General features: G+C 35.8%; 1 protein-coding gene across 1 annotated transcript in view; it reads left to right on the top strand.

The window, feature by feature from the left end:
• CCDC180 (coiled-coil domain containing 180) overlaps positions 1–18,280 on the top strand; it is a 26,539-nt gene extending 8,259 nt beyond the window's left edge. Inside the window, exons 12-35 of the mRNA XM_019474063.1 lie at positions 1,720–1,846; positions 2,283–2,322; positions 2,428–2,666; positions 3,535–3,752; positions 4,233–4,408; positions 5,517–5,697; positions 6,254–6,385; positions 6,659–6,803; positions 7,014–7,130; positions 7,543–7,641; positions 8,001–8,114; positions 8,808–9,007; positions 9,737–9,809; positions 10,071–10,077; positions 10,569–10,704; positions 11,297–11,371; positions 12,496–12,562; positions 12,901–13,042; positions 13,465–13,625; positions 14,437–14,574; positions 15,672–15,783; positions 16,013–16,118; positions 16,665–16,803; positions 18,149–18,280. Coding sequence (XP_019329608.1) covers positions 1,720–1,846; positions 2,283–2,322; positions 2,428–2,666; positions 3,535–3,752; positions 4,233–4,408; positions 5,517–5,697; positions 6,254–6,385; positions 6,659–6,803; positions 7,014–7,130; positions 7,543–7,641; positions 8,001–8,114; positions 8,808–9,007; positions 9,737–9,809; positions 10,071–10,077; positions 10,569–10,704; positions 11,297–11,371; positions 12,496–12,562; positions 12,901–13,042; positions 13,465–13,625; positions 14,437–14,574; positions 15,672–15,783; positions 16,013–16,118; positions 16,665–16,803; positions 18,149–18,280 — 3,076 coding nt within the window. The remainder of the gene's footprint in view (positions 1–1,719; positions 1,847–2,282; positions 2,323–2,427; positions 2,667–3,534; positions 3,753–4,232; positions 4,409–5,516; positions 5,698–6,253; positions 6,386–6,658; positions 6,804–7,013; positions 7,131–7,542; positions 7,642–8,000; positions 8,115–8,807; positions 9,008–9,736; positions 9,810–10,070; positions 10,078–10,568; positions 10,705–11,296; positions 11,372–12,495; positions 12,563–12,900; positions 13,043–13,464; positions 13,626–14,436; positions 14,575–15,671; positions 15,784–16,012; positions 16,119–16,664; positions 16,804–18,148) is intronic.

The following is an 18,280-nucleotide window of genomic DNA, read 5'->3' as shown; positions in this document are numbered from 1 at the left end:
TTAATCATAAGATCTTGTGCAGGTATAGAGTCTTGTTTGTATGTCAAGTTCTCATATTATGGGTATAACCTGCAACTTGGGGTGGCAATGTCAGAGATGTTGGTCATTATGAAAGGTCTTCGTAGTAGATGAGTTTTGGTAAGGTAGCTTCCCTTCTTGGTGTAGAATATACATACATAATTAAATTACTTGAATCCTAAATAGTTATGAAGCATTTTAGTAATTACTAAATAATTTCTACTGGGTTGTTTTTATGTGGCCTTAGATGATGGAAGCTAATCTGGATATAATTTTGGATGAAATGAGAACAGCGAGCTCTGAAGAAAAGCTGAAGAAATATTTGGAGAAAGCCCTTTCTTCTTTAGATGACATTAGAGCTAGGTATGAATTTTGTAGTGCAAACTTAAAAAGTAAAGCATGTTTGAATGTTGGTTGTACTATTTAGGTCTTGTTTATGCTGTAGTGTGAAGGTGTGGAAAAACATTGCTTGCTACTTTGTAAGAATGTAAAATAAAATGATTTCCATATTGAACAAGGTTAAGGCAAATAATACCCACATTTTAGAAGTAGGACTAAGGAAGACTGGTATCATTTAAAAAATATACCGGGTCAGTATTATTATGTAGTATACTATGTCATCCATGCCAATGGGATAATTATTTATTCAGAAGGTAAAAGTAGTCGTTCAGATTCTTGAATCACGGGGATCAGAAAGTAGGTCTGTGCCGTCACCTGTGCTCACAGATTTGATCTCTTTCAAAGTCGCAAGGACTAGAAGTTACTAATAACTTTCAGGTAGCCAAAGTATGTATTTTGGTAATCTTTCTGTTATATTTCTCATGATCAGCCATTTGCATCTTTAAAAATCACATCCAAATTGACACATACCACTCTCCCTGCTGAAGATCTTAGCAGAAAGTTTGAGGATTAAATAGCCAGAGAGGAAGCAGTTATATTTTCACACCCAGAAGGTCTTTTCTGTCTGTTAGATCGGAGGCATGTTAGAAGAGCGATGTGGACCTGAGAGGCCGATACACACACATGCACACACCTCACACTGTAATTGCGTTCAGAGCTGTTGGTACAGTGCTCTTTATATCCATTAGGACAATTTAAAAACCCCAAAGGTAATGTACCTTTATAGGTGAGTGAAAATACAGGGAGAGGTTGCAGAGATGGAATGTAATCTATCTGAACATTTGAACGCGTACATAAATTCCCCATAATTATCTTCGTATAGGAGACAAAGCAAATGTAAATGAAAATAGGTGGGAACATTGATTTTTCTTGAATCAAGACTCAGTTTGAACCATTAGTTTTCATTTCCAAGTAAAATGAAAATAAACCAGAAAAGCTTCAGTCACAGCTGAGCATGATACAGAACTAGCATGAAAGACAGTAATTTGACCTCTCACTTCTAATATTCCTTATGTAAGCACAGGTCTTGAATGGTTTCCCACCCAAAATGAAAGATCTGAAATACTTTATTGTGAATATTTCTTAACTTTTGTGCATTTATCTATTTGTAACGAAATAATCTCTAGTAACAAGCCAGGATGTGATTGTATTCAGGCTAAACAGATACAGTACAATGTTTAGCCTAAAGGTTTTATGAGATTGGTCGAAAAGTTAGATTTGGATTTAAAGACATTGTAGTCGTATTTCATTTTATTTCTATACATACTTGAGTCTCTTAAACAGTGACATTAAATTTGACAGGTATGAGACATTCAACCAAGTTCTAGTGGACGAAGTAATGGCTTACCCAGAAGCTATTTTGTGGGAATTGATTTCTTATAGCATATCCATCAGCCAATATTTTAATGTAAAGGAAATCTTCAAACAGGTATAAAGAAAAACTTCTTTTGGTTTAAAATCTTACTGGTGCATTAATTTTTCACTTTTGGGAAAATTTACATTAGCTTTAAAATTTAGATTATATAAGCTAAAGCATTGTTTTGGCCATAGGACTGAAGTGCTTTTGGTAGAAATAGAGGGGGGAAACACAAAACCTTTCTTTGTCCCACACTTTTAACTCTGTCCTTGTTGCAAACTGCATTTCAGCAAGTTCACTTGCCTTTTAAACAGAAAACTGCAAGGTAACAAAATTATATTAATCAATTTGAGTGTTATAGCTTCTTTAGAAGATAAGTGATTCGTTCAAGACTATCATATCTTATCTTTTGATATATTTTTGAGAAGGAATGTGGATTCCTTATAAGCAAGCAATTCCTTATTTTTAAATTGTGTGGCGTTTTTTGTTGTTGTTGTTTTGCTTTTAGAACTTGCAAGGAAAGATGGACTCCACATTTCAAGATCAAGGTAATACCTCAACGGTACAAACAGGTATTTTTGCTTTCTTGTTTTTCAATCTGTATTTCTTTGGATTGTGACCAGTAAAACTCTGCTTTAACTGGAAATAACTAGTTAAGGCTTCAGAAGATGAACGTCTGGTGGAGCAGCAAGCTGAGAGCATTGTGCAAGAAAATGAAGGAGAGGAAAAGATGGACAGTTGTCAACGAGAAAATGAAGAAACAAACACAGTTGAGGATGAGGAGATCTTTGCACAGGAAACTGAAGAAACAGAGGAAGAAGAAAATGGGGAGAGTATTCCTCATGAAAGTGAAGAAACTGAGCGTGCAGAACAGGGAGTAAGCTTTACACAGGTAAGTGAACAAGAGAATATATTTGAAGGTGAAGGAAGTCTTGCACAAAATAATGATGAATAGGAAGTCTTCTTTTTGCTGAGGTGAGTCTAAATTCCTTGAAGTAGATTAGATTTAGTTGTACACAAAGCACGCAGGAGTCTTTATTGTTTTCATTTCTGGATTATTAGGGCTTTAGATCCTTTTTATGGGGAAATGGAGCGTATAAAACAGTTTACAACTGTTCCTTATGCACTGCTTTTACCCTTGTAAAAACCTTTTGCATAGTTGTTTTTTTTTTAATATCTATCTTTCTTTCTTTCTTTCTTTCTTTCTTTCTTTCTTTCTTTCTTTCTTTCTTTCTTTCTTTCTTTCTTTCTTTCTTTCTTTCTTTCTTTCTTTCTTTCTTTCTTTCTTTCTTTCTTTCTTTCTTTCTTTCTTTCTTTCTTTCTTTCTTTCTTTCTTTCTTTCTTTCTTTCTTTCTTTCTTTCTTTCTTTCTTTCTTTCTTTCTTTCTTTCTTTCTTTCTTTCTTTCTTTCTTTCTTTCTTTCTTTCTTTCTTTCTTTCTTTCTTTCTTTCTTTCTTTCTTTCTTTCTTTCATCATAGTATTCTTAACCCACGGTGAATGATTTAAGCTGTATTTGTATCTAAGTATTAGTTTTTCGGGTCTTTAGTTACGTGAATTTATTACCATAACGAAAACCTTTTAAAACATTGATGACTCTGCCCATTGAGACTTGCAAACATATTCTCTGTATGAATGTTATCCAAATTGAGAATGAGAACATTATTCTTAATATTCTTAGGATTCTTACACTAGCTTGTGCACTGTTGATTCTGTGCTTATACCTCTAAAGGTAACAGATGATGATTTCCGGTTGTTTCCTAGGCTGTGTTCAACAGCAGCAAGGCAGAAAGCTCTGAAATTGCTGTTGAGACCTTTTCCACTTCTAGTGGAAACTCTTACACAGTCCTTGGAGTTGAAGAGGCAGGAAAGACTGACATCCCAGAGACTTACTTTACAAAATATGAAAAAGAAGAATCACTCCCTGTGTACCTGAAATATGTACTTATCAAAGAAACCGTGTTCGTAGAGCTGAAGAAATGGTTAGTAGAAAACAGTTTACGTTCTTGCTTTCCCTTTAGGTAATAGACAAATTTCAGCTGTTTGGAAGAAACATTAGACTAAAGATGTGAAAATTATCTAATTATTTTGATGTTATTCCTCTTTTTAAATTGATAAAAATAAGAGAAAATTTTTATATTGCTTTTCATCCATGGCTCTCAAAGTACCACACAAGCATTTACCACTTAAAGAACATTCATATTTTACAGAAAATTATTTAGTGAGAAAACATATTACAGAAAGGCAAATAATTTGCCCCAATTCCCTGCAGAGCCATGAAGGTAAAATGCCTGGTACTCAGTAGTATGCAGCCAGCTCAAAAACTCCACCAGTATTGTGCAAATGGTTATGAAACCATATCTTCCTACAGTCAGATGTTAAATTCTTAGAATTAATATATTTAATAAATTCTTATTTATTACTTACCATTCGTCACTGTAATATTTCTTTTTCAATCATAGGATTCGCCTCTGCTTTTTTGAACACTTGGAGAAATGGTTTGCAGAGTCCTTGTCCAACTCCTGTGCCTTTGTAGCTGCCAAGAAAGAGGAGCTGAATTCAGAACTTCAGCTGTTTCTTCGCTTGCATCAACGAAGGCAGGGGAATATAGAGACAAATATCTACAATGTTAGAGCTGGTACTGACTTTTTTTTACTCTGAACATTACATGTCTTCATTTAGAGACGATCATAAGTGGACCAAAATTTGTTTCAGTGTCAGTTGACTCAGTAGTAGAGGACGGTAGGAAGCAGTTGAGTGTCTACTAATTCCTAGTATAATATGTTACTCATATTTTAAAAAGATGTTTCTTTTCTGTAGCTCATACTGGTTTGTGCTATCTTATGTTTGGAAAATACCTGGCAGTGCCTTGATCAATGACTGGATTGTAAAACATGTAGAACATTCAGTTTCTATTGTCGTTGTGATCCTCATTCTTCTTGAAATTATTTAACAAGAGTTTGCAATGTACAAAAAATAATTTTGAAAGTGTTGCAGAAAAAGAATTAGCAAGTGTTGGGAGAGATGAAATGCCAGGGCTTGGCTCCTGAATACAGGAGAGGAAGGATTTAGCTATATGAGATATCACTGAGCAGCTACAGATTGGCCACTAATCAGAACTCTTTTTTTGTATGAGAAGTGTCAGGGTTTTCTGGTGGGAAAAAAAAATAAATTATTTAAGACAGGTTTGTTGATCTTTAACATATAAACTAAAAAATTCTCTTTTGGGAGAACAGGCAAATAATTTTTCAATTCCAGTTTTTCCTGCAAAGAGGGCAGGTGCCTTTTCTGGCAGTTTTCTTGAGGCTGATTGGCTGGTTCTTGATTTATCCAACTATCATTGCAGAAGGGAGACCAAAAATGATTTTTTTTTTCCCCACAAAAATAGGGAGAAGTGTATTTTCCATTAAAAAAAAAAATCCTTTACTTTTACTTTTGTTACAAGACTGAGAACAGAGAGATAACGGAGATGTCAGCAGTGACCAAAAATAAAGGAAAAAGAGGGCTTAGAGCAAACAAAAGACATTTGTGATTTGAATGGATTAGGAGCTGCCAGGGATATATGTCAAACACAGGAGAAAAGTCAAAGACACAGAATCAGATGTATTTTGTTTGTATGTTTTAGCCACTCTGAGATCTAGCTTGGTTTATTTTACCACTGCTTCTGATAATAGGTTGGCTGGTGGTTGTCACAGTCCACAGTAAATGGAATAATGACCATATTGTGAAATTTCTTTTCTTATCAGTGGAACTGGTGCTTCACAAAGAGCGTCTAGAGTGCCACTGTGCAGGGGTGGTGGAAGCTCTGAAAAAGGAGAGAGCTGAATTTCTCAAATTTTGTGATCAGCAAAATAACATCAGCAAAAACTTACATTCACGAATCTGTGACATGGAGTCTGTATTCCGCAATGCTCCTATGACTGAGAAGTAAGTGTGCCACAGGTGTTGCTGGCTGTGAGTTTATGGTTAAATACTCCTGATTGCTGTCTGAGATGTTCCTGGTTTGCGTTCTGAATCTATTTTATATGTCATTACTCTTCAATGAAGACTGCTTCATGAAACTCTAAAAAAAAGTGAAGATTTTTTGTTTCCTTTGTCTCTCCCTGGAGAAATTAAAATCAGTACTGAATGGATGACAATTTTTATATATTTTCAAAGTGCTGGCAGTCTTAAAGTAGCAAAGATGTTTCATCTGTTTAGATTTTATCCAGTTTCTGAACCTGCACAGTAATAGCAATTAACTAATTGGTTCAGAACCAATTAGGATACTCTCCAATGGCATCAACTGCTTGCTGATATCTTCTGAGCGTTCATCAAAACAATCACAGCTCAGTGAGTTGCTTTCAGAATACTAAAACACTCTTGAGTTCTCAGATGTTGTTCACATCTTTACAGCCAGCAGTCTCTGGATCGTAATGTGTACTCCTCTTTCTATATGTTTTCCCTGTCTCTTATTATTTGCTGTTAGGTTAGTTTCTTTCAGCAACAGTCTGCACTCAGAGCTACATAATCATCTGGAAGTGATCCAGGTTTCCCTGAGGAGTTACAGGAACTATTTGGAGGAAGCTTTAGGAAAATTAAGGGATTCAAACGTGGATTTTCTCAAAGCTTGCAGGTATAGAAATTTCATTGTAGCGTTGTTTACAAATAGTTACCTATTTCTGGGCATCAGCGTTTGTTGCATAGGCAGAACAGTAAAATGAAAGTTTATTTTGTTATTCATCTAGTTTGCTATTTAAAAAAAACATATTTATTTTGTCAAGCCACAATTATACTATTTCCGTCACATTTGTGTTGATATCTATGTTTTACGGCTGCTTAGCTAAAATAGTCTTTGAGAAAAGGAAGACTCAGAGCCAATTGCTTTTACTTTGCTGGTTGCTTTCAGATTATTTTTGGAGGGAGGTAACTTTTCTCCTGAGGAGGTAAAGTCTTTCAGCAAGCGTCTTCATAAAGAAAGTAAGCGTATTGACTCTTTTGAAAGTTCAATCAAGAAAGATATGGAGAAAATGGAATCGAGCTGCTTGGAGCAGGTGTGCAGAGTTTCATTCTTTCAACTTATGTCTTATATTGGCATATTTGATGTGATTTATAATCATCCTGCTCCCAGATTAGGACTGTAAGACCGCTCTGTGTGGCAATTACATGATGGGAAAAATAAGTAGAAATGGTGAGTTCTATTATTTAAGTTTTAAAAAGTGAAAATTAATTAGTTCTGTCTCTTGTTTCTGGCATTTTTAAAGGCTACTGAACTTATCAACCGGTCTGAAACAAAGTTCCATTATCTCTTTATGAATCGAGTCTTTATGGAGAAGATCCAACGGTTTTTGACAAATCTACGAGTGCAAATCAAATCAGAGGTACAAACAGAAACATCAGAACTTTGTTTAAATGAATTATAATCATTTTTCTTTTATTCCATTGAAGAGATTTTTAGCTGAATTCAGAGTGGACAAACATTAAGTGACTTTATTCATTCAAAACCTGTTTTATGCCATTATCAGCTTAAAACTATGTTTTTACTACTGCTGCAGCTATGCTGGAAGACTATGGTCTTGCAGCACATTGAGTATGTCCATCTGAATAGGCCAGCATTTTTGTGTGGTGCAGTGAAGGACATGAAGTGTTGCTTTTGTGATTTATTGTTTTCAGCTTCTCCTCTGAGTACCGGTGATTGAGTGTTTTTACCAGCAAGTCTAGTGGTTTCAAAGTAGAGCCTCTGAAAATGCCTTGAATGGGATTTCACTTCACCAATATCTGCTTCTGCTTTAGGTAGCAAATTCCAATTTGCAGGCAGTGACATTAAACTCTTATCTGGAGAAGCTCCATCAGAAGATAGATGCTTGTGCTCATCCTACCACAGATAAAGAAGTAAGTTCTAATCAGCACGAAATGGTATTTAATTTGACTTGGTATTAATTTGACTCACTGTGCATGTTTGTATGATGTATAAACTAATATTTTTGAGGTAGACTTATGTTTATACACATTTGGGGGGTGGGCAGAAAGAGTACTTTACCACAGACTTTTTGCTCAGGAATGTCCTGTACCTGTTTTCCTGTTTGCCAAACAAAAACGTCAGCCTCTATACAATCTCATTGCTTGCATGTATGGGTAAATAAAATGGTGACAGAACAGAGTCAAATGATGTTGTATGCAACAGTCAGCCTATTTGAGAAGACTGAAATAGCTGGTTTAGTAAATACCATCTGTATTACCATATCTTTCAGGCTTTGGCTTCTGAAGAGTTGTATGATTTTGCCAAAGTAATGTTGAAAGAACTGAAAAAGAGGAGCCAGTATCTTGACTGCTTGCTAGTAAAAGCAATGAGCCCACATGATAATGTAAGATAGCATTTAAGTTCTCTATATTTTATTTAATATTGAGTGAATTTTTATGTGTATATGTTTTAAAGGTTTTTCAGAATCTGTGCTTTGAATTTTCAAATGAAGAAAGATGCTGCATTACGCCAAGCTGTCCAAGACATTGTAACATTAGGTCAGCTTTTTTAAGAGGCTGAGTAAATCAGTCATCACTGAGTTTACAAAATGTTAAAGATGCGCAGCATCACGATGAGTTGCTCAGTTCTTCACAAGAGTTTATTTTCAAGGTGTAGCACTATTCATAGATACAAATTTCATGGGTTTCTTTAAAGAATTAAAAAAAAATAATCAAATGTGTCCTGAAGAGATTTTTTTATCGAGTGGGGTTTGTTTTTTTCTTTTCCTTCCTTGTCTGGAAAGTCTGTCTTTACTTTGGAATCTACAGTGGATCATTGTTTTATGGGTATATACTTAAATACTGCTTATGATAATTACGAGAATCTACTCTTAACTACTTTTAAGTGTCTCAGAGTTGTATAGCTGTAACAACATTACTACTAGAATTACAAAAAGCTTTCTTTCAGCCTGTGAAGCAAAATAGTGCATGTTTGGAAGGTCTGCTTTAGTAATCAGTAACTACATGTTATTAAGCAGTAATGCTTTCACTAATTGCCTGCTACAGTCAACAGGGTTTCATTTTTCTTCCCATTTCAGGAGGACTTTACCCCTCTTGCAACAGACATTACATTACAAGGTCCAATTGCTGTTGCCATTCGAACAGAGCATCTCAGAGATGAGAACAAAGTGATGGTGATAGGGCTGGATCCTGTCAAATTTCCTTTGTTAAATCCAAGCAGAATGGGAAAGTCTGCAGTTGATGATTTATCAGTAAGCGTTATCAGAAATTTACTCGAGTAAGTACTTGTTTGCCTAAAGGTATTTTTCTGTCATTGTCTTTATTTATATTTTCTTTACTATATATATCTCTTCTCTTCATGAGGCTCATGATAACACTACACGGGGCTTCACTACAGTATTTTTTAAATTTATATTCCAGAAGCACATAAAGGTTTTCCTGAATTCATATTTTGTAGTTTACCTTTGTATACACAGAACTATTGAATATATTGTTCATAGGTAATACAACTACATACTTTCTGGTCAGTCTAGCTGAGACTGCTTTCTTTTTAAGAGCAAGATTTCTAATAGCCAAAAATACCCCATTGTGAGTAATAAGTGACATCTAGTTTATAGCGCTATGATAAATTTTAGGTATTAAATTTTTGTCTTCTAGAGCCTTATTTTAGTTAAAAGGTGATTACGTGCTACATAGTTGAATGAACATACAAAGTGTGAAATGAACGGTATGACAAGTGTCTGATTTGCAAATAAATATTTTAATGCAGTTTTGCTTTTAGAAATTCTGAAATTCCAGTTAAACAATTAGTTAGTCCCATGAAAGTACTTATATTTACACTGTCAGTTGTAAAAGTAATCCTATCTGTTAAATATTATCTCAGAAATTTAACTGCACTTAGCACATGGTAGGGATAGAGAACTTACATAGTTCTCTATGTAATATGTAGTATAGTATATAAAATAGCAGGGTATTCGATAGCTGCTTAGCTCTTTTTTTGTTTCAGAATTCAGCCGTCCAGAAAATCTTCAGGCCTAAATCAGGAAAGAAAGGATCACTCGCGTTCATTACGACCAGGTGTGCCAGCATTTCTTTTAATATATTACAAATTGTAGTTCCTAGCATATCACTGAGCAGGTCTAGCATGTTCCAGGGCAGTGGCTTACATGCTAGCTCTGAGAGTTCTGCATCACAACTTTTTTCTTGGATATCTTTACTTTGCAATAAGAAGATGATTTTTGGCTCTTAACCAATGAAAGCTGCAGGATGAGATAATAATTTTATAAAGAGTACCCATATTTGTGATAGCGAAAGGGAAAAGGGATGGAGAAAAGAATTAGAAGAGAAGTCATGAAAATATGTAGGGGATCAGGGGTCCTTCTCACAGTGCACTCAAAGGTGAGTGCAGAGGTAACCCCAACTGCTCCCTACCTAGTGTTCCCATTTCCTCATCTCTCTTCTCCAGAGCTTGACTCCTTCAGCCACTTCCGAAGATATTCTCTCCCTCTTCCCCATTTCTAAGTCCTGATCACAGCCAAGACTATGAATGTAGCCCATTCATTCTCCTTCTTATTCCCTGCCTTAATGTTGTTTTAAATCTCCTCCCATCTACCACATATTTTCTGTGACATTCCCGTTACTCATGCCCCAATGCACAACCTTTATTGCTGTTGCCACTGCTGGGTTACTTCAGTTCTGTCTGCCAGAAATGATTGTTCCTACAGTTGTCCCCTTAATGTTGTAAGGAAACATTATAGAAAGGAGAATACAAACTGTATAAAAAAGACTTCAGTTGGCATTTATACAATGTTCTTCATCTTTCCTTGTTAAATATAAAGCAATTCTTCCCACATCATCAAAGAAGTCATCTCCCGTACGTGTATCTGACAAAGGTCCTCGGAACTCTGCTACTTACAGCTATGCAACTCGGATCACCAAGAAGTCATCTTTTAAAAAAAAGATGCCAGCAGGAAGGTAAGACCCCTGAAAGGAGGAATTCCACTTATACTATTCGTATGCAGAAATTTACTTAAACTTTGTCCACTGCCTGTTCTTTGAAAAATTCTTAATCCTTGTTTGTATTAGCCTTCTTTCCATCTCTGCTTATCATTTGGGATCTCTTCCCTGTTTATGTCCTCATGATCAGCACTGCTTTTTTTTTTTCCTTCAGATTTTGGCTGGAAGAACACTTCTTTTTCTCCTTCATCTGCTGTTGTTTTGTATTGTGAAGTTGTTGAAATATAGACTAACCCGGCTCTTAAATCAATATGGCTTAATTTTCAGGTCTGGTGTCTAAATAGTATGTCTTCAGCTTAGTGCATAGATAGATGAAATGAGCTACTGTAATAGTGAAAACAACAGAAAAGTTTTGAAGAGTTGTTGAGGAGAAAGCCCTGAGAATTTTTTTCCATCAAAAAATTATTTTCATATAATACTAGTTTTAGAGTTACCTTTTTCCCAATTTTTATTCCGTTTCACGTCCGTCATACGACTGACTAGCTCAAATAATCAGCCAGAGAAGGAAAATACTTGTGGATAGTTTCAAATTAATGTTTTGCCTCCCTAGGACACAGAAATACACCAGACCAGTTCTCAGTGACAAGAGATTCCAGATATTTGGAGAGAAGCCTCCAGAATCTGAGTAAGTCATGTATATTTGCAGAAATAGAAGTTAATCTGCAAAAAAAACCCCTACCTATCTATCTATTTATCTACTTATTTATTTATAATCGTGAACTATAGAGTTCACCATTGAACTTTGAGATATTTAACCTTGATATTTATGGGTCAAAGTGTTTACAGAACAGTTCCTTTTTGCAGCATAACAATAGTGAATATAAAATTAATCCATTTTATTCTATTTAATAGCTAAAATGGGTGGCCTCATTGGGGCCCATTTTCTACATTTACAAAAATAGCCTGTCTTTCAGTTATTTTAACCTCTAAGAAGATAAATTTTATACACTACATTCTTGTGCTCAATATTACATTTATATGAATAAACAAGGAACAAAGTGTTTAGGAGGTGATTTTTAAATGGTTCCATTCTCCTTCTCTAAGAAAATGATCATATTTTTTCTTGATATGTGCAGTTATACCATATAATTTACAAAAATAGCCTGTCTTTCAGTTATTTTAACCTCTAAGAAGATAAATTTTATACACTACATTCTTGTGCTCAATATTACATTTATATGAATAAACAAGGAACAAAGTGTTTAGGAGGTGATTTTTAAATGGTTCCATTCTCCTTCTCTAAGAAAATGATCATATTTTTTCTTGATATGTGCAATTATACCATATAGAATTGAGATACTTCACATGTGCTGTGCAAAACTATTAAAGTTAATGCCTGAGATGTTTAAGTGCCTGGGAATTTTGTTCCACATTGTGTTTCAAAATACTTCCAGTAAACAGCTAGACCCACTTTCAAATATTTTTGGTTTATCAAAAATGCATGGGAAGCTCTTAAGGTAAGTGTTCAGCACAGGAAGTTGGCTAAGATTGCTTTTTTTGTTCCAGTGACGTGGAGGTGTTCTCCAGTAAGCATTTACAATATCTGAGAGTCCTTGCTTCTTCTGAAGAGAATCTGTACTAATGGGGGTGAAGGTTCTTAGGCATTCTGAATATTTGTTTCTGCATGGTCTGAAAAATGTATTAAAATAAACCTGAACAAAATAGTTGAAAAACAGTAAATATTGCCAATGTGATCTTTTTACAGTGTGATTGCCTTTTTAAATTTTTTTAAATTTTGTTTGTTTTCAGTACTTTTAAAGGGATTATTATGAATATTCTCTGGACGGGAAATAACAGCTTGCTCTGTCTTGCTGAGGTAGGAAAACCCAGTGTTCTTCAGTCACTTTTGCTTTCATGGGTCTACTCCTGTGTCAGCTAAATAATTTGGTTCTTTACAATGTTTGGATGGCCATCCAAAAATTTTCCTTTCTTCACCAGTGCATCTAATTTTTAAGTAGTATTTGACACAGTGTATTTTTAATCACAGGTTTCTTTATAAATATTAACTAAGCATTTCAGAATCAGAGGAAGAAAACAGGTCTCAAATAAGAGGGTGGTTGATAGTCTTGTATATCCCTGCTACTGTTATATGCCTAGATATGACTTGTTTGAATGTTATCAACAACTTTTCTGTTTTATCTTGATCTCCTGAAGGAGTTCTACCAAAAAGAGAAGCCTCAAATCACAATGCCTGAAGATCTGCCAGAGACATTTGAACGTTGTGCAGAAGTGCTCAAACAGAAACTATTGTCATACCAAAGTCAGACAGATGTTTACTACAATTCCTGTCTTATAGGTAAATTCATTCAGTTAAGACTTTTAATTTCTTGTGTATGTAATTTTTCAGTTATGTAAACTGAAAATTGCAACGATCGAAAATTATGTAGCTTTCTTAATCGATCACCCTCAGTGGAAAAACTCCAGTTGATTTTACTGGAAATTGGGACAATATTCTCTTTGGTATATTATCAGCTACAAAAAGCGTGGCAGAAGGGCATTTGACTAAGTTGAAAGACCTGTACAAAGTCACATCTTTTAGCCAAGCGTATGTTTCTCAAAGCATTGGACCTAGAAAAAGGAATGGCAGGGACAGAATCTCTGTGAGAGAAAATGCCAGGTTGTTTGACCCTTGCAGTGTATATTCAACTCGGCTGAGTGGTGTTTCTCCTTGCAATGAATACTTCTGTGTCACATAAACGGCCTGTCTTTTCCAAAAAGAATTTCAGGATCAGTTGAAGTTGTTTGAGAAGGAGCTCCCTTATGTCTCCCAGTTGGCAGTTAACAGCCTTTTAAAAGAACACGAGCAGAAGCTCAGCTATTCCACTGGTCAGATTCGGCACCTCTTCAATAAACAGCTGGAAGACTGGGAGAGCGTGAAGGTATGTGTCACGGACATGTTGGAATGCTTCCAGTGTAAGCAATGCTAAATGCATCAGAATTATAAAATTTTCTTCTTATTAATCTCGCTGTTTGCTTAATCACTCACTGCTGAGCTAGCCACAGATTTAGTTCCTGTGTTTGCAGTTAGTCTGTGTAGTTCTACTGGAAGCTTTGTATTTCTAGTAACTCAGTCCCTTCTCTCACTGCTTCCAGCATTGGGCTGCCTCTTTATAATCTTGTACAGCTCTGCCTGTCATCTTACTCTTAGATTGTAAACTCTTTAAGGGCTGTGACTTTGTGGTATGGCTATACAGCTCATACTGTATGGGTGCACTCGTTTGTAGGTATATGACATACGGATAGTGAAATATCATCATTTACTGTCTTTCAAAAAAGAGGTATATTTTGTCTGGTAATATCAGAACTGGCAACAGAATCATAATGGAGATCATGCAGAAAATGTTAGAGTAGTATCTTGAGATTTTGTCCCTCTGAGTATTAAGTTAAATTCAGGAAAAAATACAAATATAAAGATATAAAAAATATCTTGTTTACCACTTGGTAGGAGAGATTATTATTTGTTGAAAATGAAAACCAAGGTGAGATCAGAGACCCTGTTCTCCAGCAGATAGGCAATTTGGTATATACTGCACTGCAAGGTTTATCTCTAGACAGCTAAGGAATACACTAAATTTTCTTTGTCTTTCTGAATACTTTTATATGAAATGTGTGGGTTTTACTTCTTCCTTATTACGACTCAATTGCACGTTCTGTACTGAAGGCATTTCTTTCTTATGTATTTACTTAAAGGCTCTGCACAAGAATCAATTACGTCCCTCTCTGGGACACCCAGACAACTTACTTCAGCTGGACGCTTTGTGCCAAGAGGAAATAAAAAGGCAAAAAGACCAAGCTGATGGTATTCATCTCAACACACAGATGCTGCAGGTAGTAGTAAAGCCGTTGCTTAATATGAACTTAGATGTGGCATTTGGAGAGGAGAGTACATCTTGGATACATTTTTCCTCCCCATCAAAAGTAAACTTTTTAAGCAATCGGGTTCATATATCTTTCAGCTTTTAAGTTATTATCAGTGTTATTAAGTTATTACCAGCATTATTATTAAGTTATTATCAGCATTATTATCAGCATTAGATCAATACATAAATAAAGGCATGTGCACACGTACACGTGCATAGATTTATTGTAGAACTAACTGATCTTTTGCATCATTCATAGAACGTACTGAGGAAGAGATGACATAACTTAACGGTAGAATTATTGGCTATAAGTCTAAACTGGGAGCAACAGTGACATCCTCTGGTTAATTATATTACTTGCAGACAACAGATGCCTGGAAGGGTTTCTTCTGTGTGCATTTCATTAGTGCAAATAATTGACATTTTTCTACACAGGATTAAGAACTGGAATAAGCAGAATTTTACAGGGGAGATCTGGGAATCAAAACACTTTTCCTGCTCCATCCTCTAGGGTTATTGAAGGTCATTTCCCCAGCATTAAAGCTCTTTGCTTATTTCTCTCAGGCCACTTACTCAAAATTCTATACTGTCTGCAGAGTATATATATTTTTAATTCCGAAGTAATATCTCCTTCTCCTCTTAGCTCTGCATACAAACACAGAAACACACATACCCTGTTTTAGAATAATACCTGGCCTAAGCACGTCCACCCAAAGTACTCAAATTCCAGAATGGCCTTTGATTTGGGCAGAAGGATGCATTTACAGGTAGCTGTTTTTATCAGGTTTAGATGCTTAACCCAAATATTCAGCTACTGGGAAACTATACACAGAACTCTATAGCTTTTTGTACTTTACCTTAGGTAATCAGGTAGTGTTGAGAATACTGCAGAGAGGCATTTTTTAGACCCTTTTATGTGCAACCTAGAGCCTTATGTCTGTTATCTGCAGCTGTTGAAAAATGTCAAGGTTGGATACTTGTGCAATTCTTTTGGAGCTAAACTAAAAGGAGAGGAGATCAAGTTATCAAAGGAATTCCTCTCACTTGTCTCCAATGTCCCAACAGGACTGTGCTGCCGAGTGTGCTCAGAACTTTGTTTCTGCACTAGCTGCCTTCACTGAAAAACTGCTTCTGGAATTAGATGAAAGTATCACTATTGATGATGTGCAAGTAGCAAGTAAGTAAAGAAGAGATTGCTTGTTCAGGCCTCCACTTCCTTCTCAAAGATTGCAGCAGACTTTCCCTAGGAAGAGGAGACTTTTATATGCTACAGTACTTTAAATGGAAAGGTTTGCATGATCAAGCATGCAAAGCTATTTCTTGCAAGTGAAGAGCATCTCGCTGCGTATGGTGGTACTGCTGCCATTGTTTTGTTGCTGCTGAGTCTATGTTCTGTTATCTTCCAGAAACTGAAATACCAAGAGAGAAGACATCCACTTTAATCCGCCGTAAACAAGCTGGACTTCCTCTAGGAATCTGTGAAGTTAAACAGTTAACCAAACGTGGGAGCAGGTAATATTTGAAGATACTGAACACTGTTCTATGTAATTTCTCTTCTCTAAACTGGTATCATACACTGTCCTCATAGTTTTTTGCTGCACTTGTTGAAACTGCTGAATACTATGCTCATCATTAGTAATGTCATTTAACTAGTTATGGGGCAGTTTGGGTGGGTGATGATTTTAAAGAAAGAATAGCAATGGATCCAAATAAATAAAAGTGAATTATGTATTGTATTGTAAAGCAATACAATCTCAATTTTATTGCTATGCCACTTTACTACCCATTATTTATCAATTCAACAGTTTCAAATCTATGAATATACTGTGTATTTTCACTCAGAAGATACGAATTCTATTTACTGTGCAGAGTAAAGTTTTAAAAGAAAAGGTGGTTGTACTAAATAAGGTAGTTTGTAGGGTAATCCTTTTGTGGAGATTAAAAAAAAAATTTAATCTTTTGCACTTTAAGTACAAGTAACATGCATTAGTATAATCTGCTCTCTATTCTAACTTTCTCTCTCATGTGGCTTCGTTTGTTTGTTTTGTTTTTTTGAAGGACTTGGCCAGGAATACCCATGACTACTCTTACAGACAATTCAGACTATATTATTTGCAGAGAAACTGCGTCAGTTACAACAGCTAAGACTACACCGGGCCATGTAGCAGCAATAGAGGCAAGAGATGCTGTATATAAGGTTGGTCTGTGGGAGAGGACTGTGAGTGGGGCTGCTACTGTTGTGGATTTTTTTTAAGAAGAAAATGATAGCTATGTATAGGTTTTTAATATACACAGTGTTTTCAGGTCTTAAAGCCATATTCACCGTGTGTAGAAGACCTCTCTCGTGTCCGTTTCTTTGTGATGTTGTCAAAAGCAGACAGAGTTGGTTTCTCAGGGAGCCCTCTCATTCAGATACATTACAATGGGGAATTGTTGCAGCAGGGAAGCACGGATGGTGACAGAAACAGGACACTTCATGCATTTCAGCAGCAACACAATTCAAAAAGTAGCTGCTGCCACAATGCCATTTCAATACAGCTTGCTTTCGCTCACCTTTCTTTCTAAAGCCTACAGCTCTAGCCTTAGATCACAAAGGCTGATTTTTCCATAAAAGGTGAAGGGCTGTAAGATACTTACATCCTCTCTTACATCCTGAACCATCACAGATCATTGTTTCCACCATAAAAATCATCACTCTTTCTTCGCTAAGTCTGCTAGAAGAATGAGCACATTCCAGACAGCTCTGAGACTGACTTGCACTGACGATAGCTTGTGAAACAGTAGCGTTCAGCAATTAGGAGAATATTCTTATGTTAAATCATTTGGAAATAAATGGTCAGTGTTTATGCATCTGTCCTGGAAGTAATCGTACTCCCAGTGAACTGAATTAATTTTTTAAAAATACCTATTTTTAATAGAGAAATGTAAAATACACTGGCAAATGCCATCAAAACTATAAATTTGCATGAATGTTTTATGTATCTAGTCATGGTACCTAAGCACCTGGTTACAGTGTAGTTTTGAACGTTGTTTGTTAGCAGGGTGTGATATAGTAAATGCATGCCACAGAAATATTTTCCTGAATGTATGTATGTTGCATTAAAAATACGGTATTTTATATTTTGGAGCATGGACTCTTTATAAAGGTGCCCTGAGGTTTTCATGATAGTCTACAAGTTTCTGTTTAGCAGCTTTGTAATAGTTCAGTTCATACTTGTGACTTAGGAAGTTCCGGCAAGAGCCAGCGTGCATTCTATGTTTGAGATGCATGCTTCCCTCTCTCTTGTCTAGAGAAGGCAGCTCTTTAATCTTAGGAGCTAATGGAAGTGAGATGGAGATCTTGCATTTTTAGCAAAACTTAAAAGGAACACAGAAGGAAGGCAGTGAACAATTCATTGTTCATGTAGTTCTATTGTCGAAGGCAGAAAATAAGTGGCCTGTATGCAGTCTTCTGACACAGTGGATCAGGACCTGGATTTAGGCAAAGTAAAATTATATTTCATCACTACCAATTTTGTCCTTTGTTTTTGTTGTTTATACAGAAATACAAATGTAAACTTGAGCAGCAGTTTGCCCAGATCAAGGAAGAAAGTACAGCTCAGCTGCTGACAATTCAGCGTTGGGAAGATTGGTGGAAACGATCCATCCAGAAGATTAAGCAACTTTATACATGA

This window comes from Aptenodytes forsteri, unplaced genomic scaffold (assembly GCF_000699145.1).
Source record: "Aptenodytes forsteri isolate BGI_AS27 unplaced genomic scaffold, ASM69914v1 Scaffold136, whole genome shotgun sequence".
NCBI lineage: Eukaryota > Metazoa > Chordata > Aves > Sphenisciformes > Spheniscidae > Aptenodytes > Aptenodytes forsteri.
Note: the sequence above shows the minus strand (reverse complement) of the source record. Positions and strands in the feature narration are given on the sequence as shown.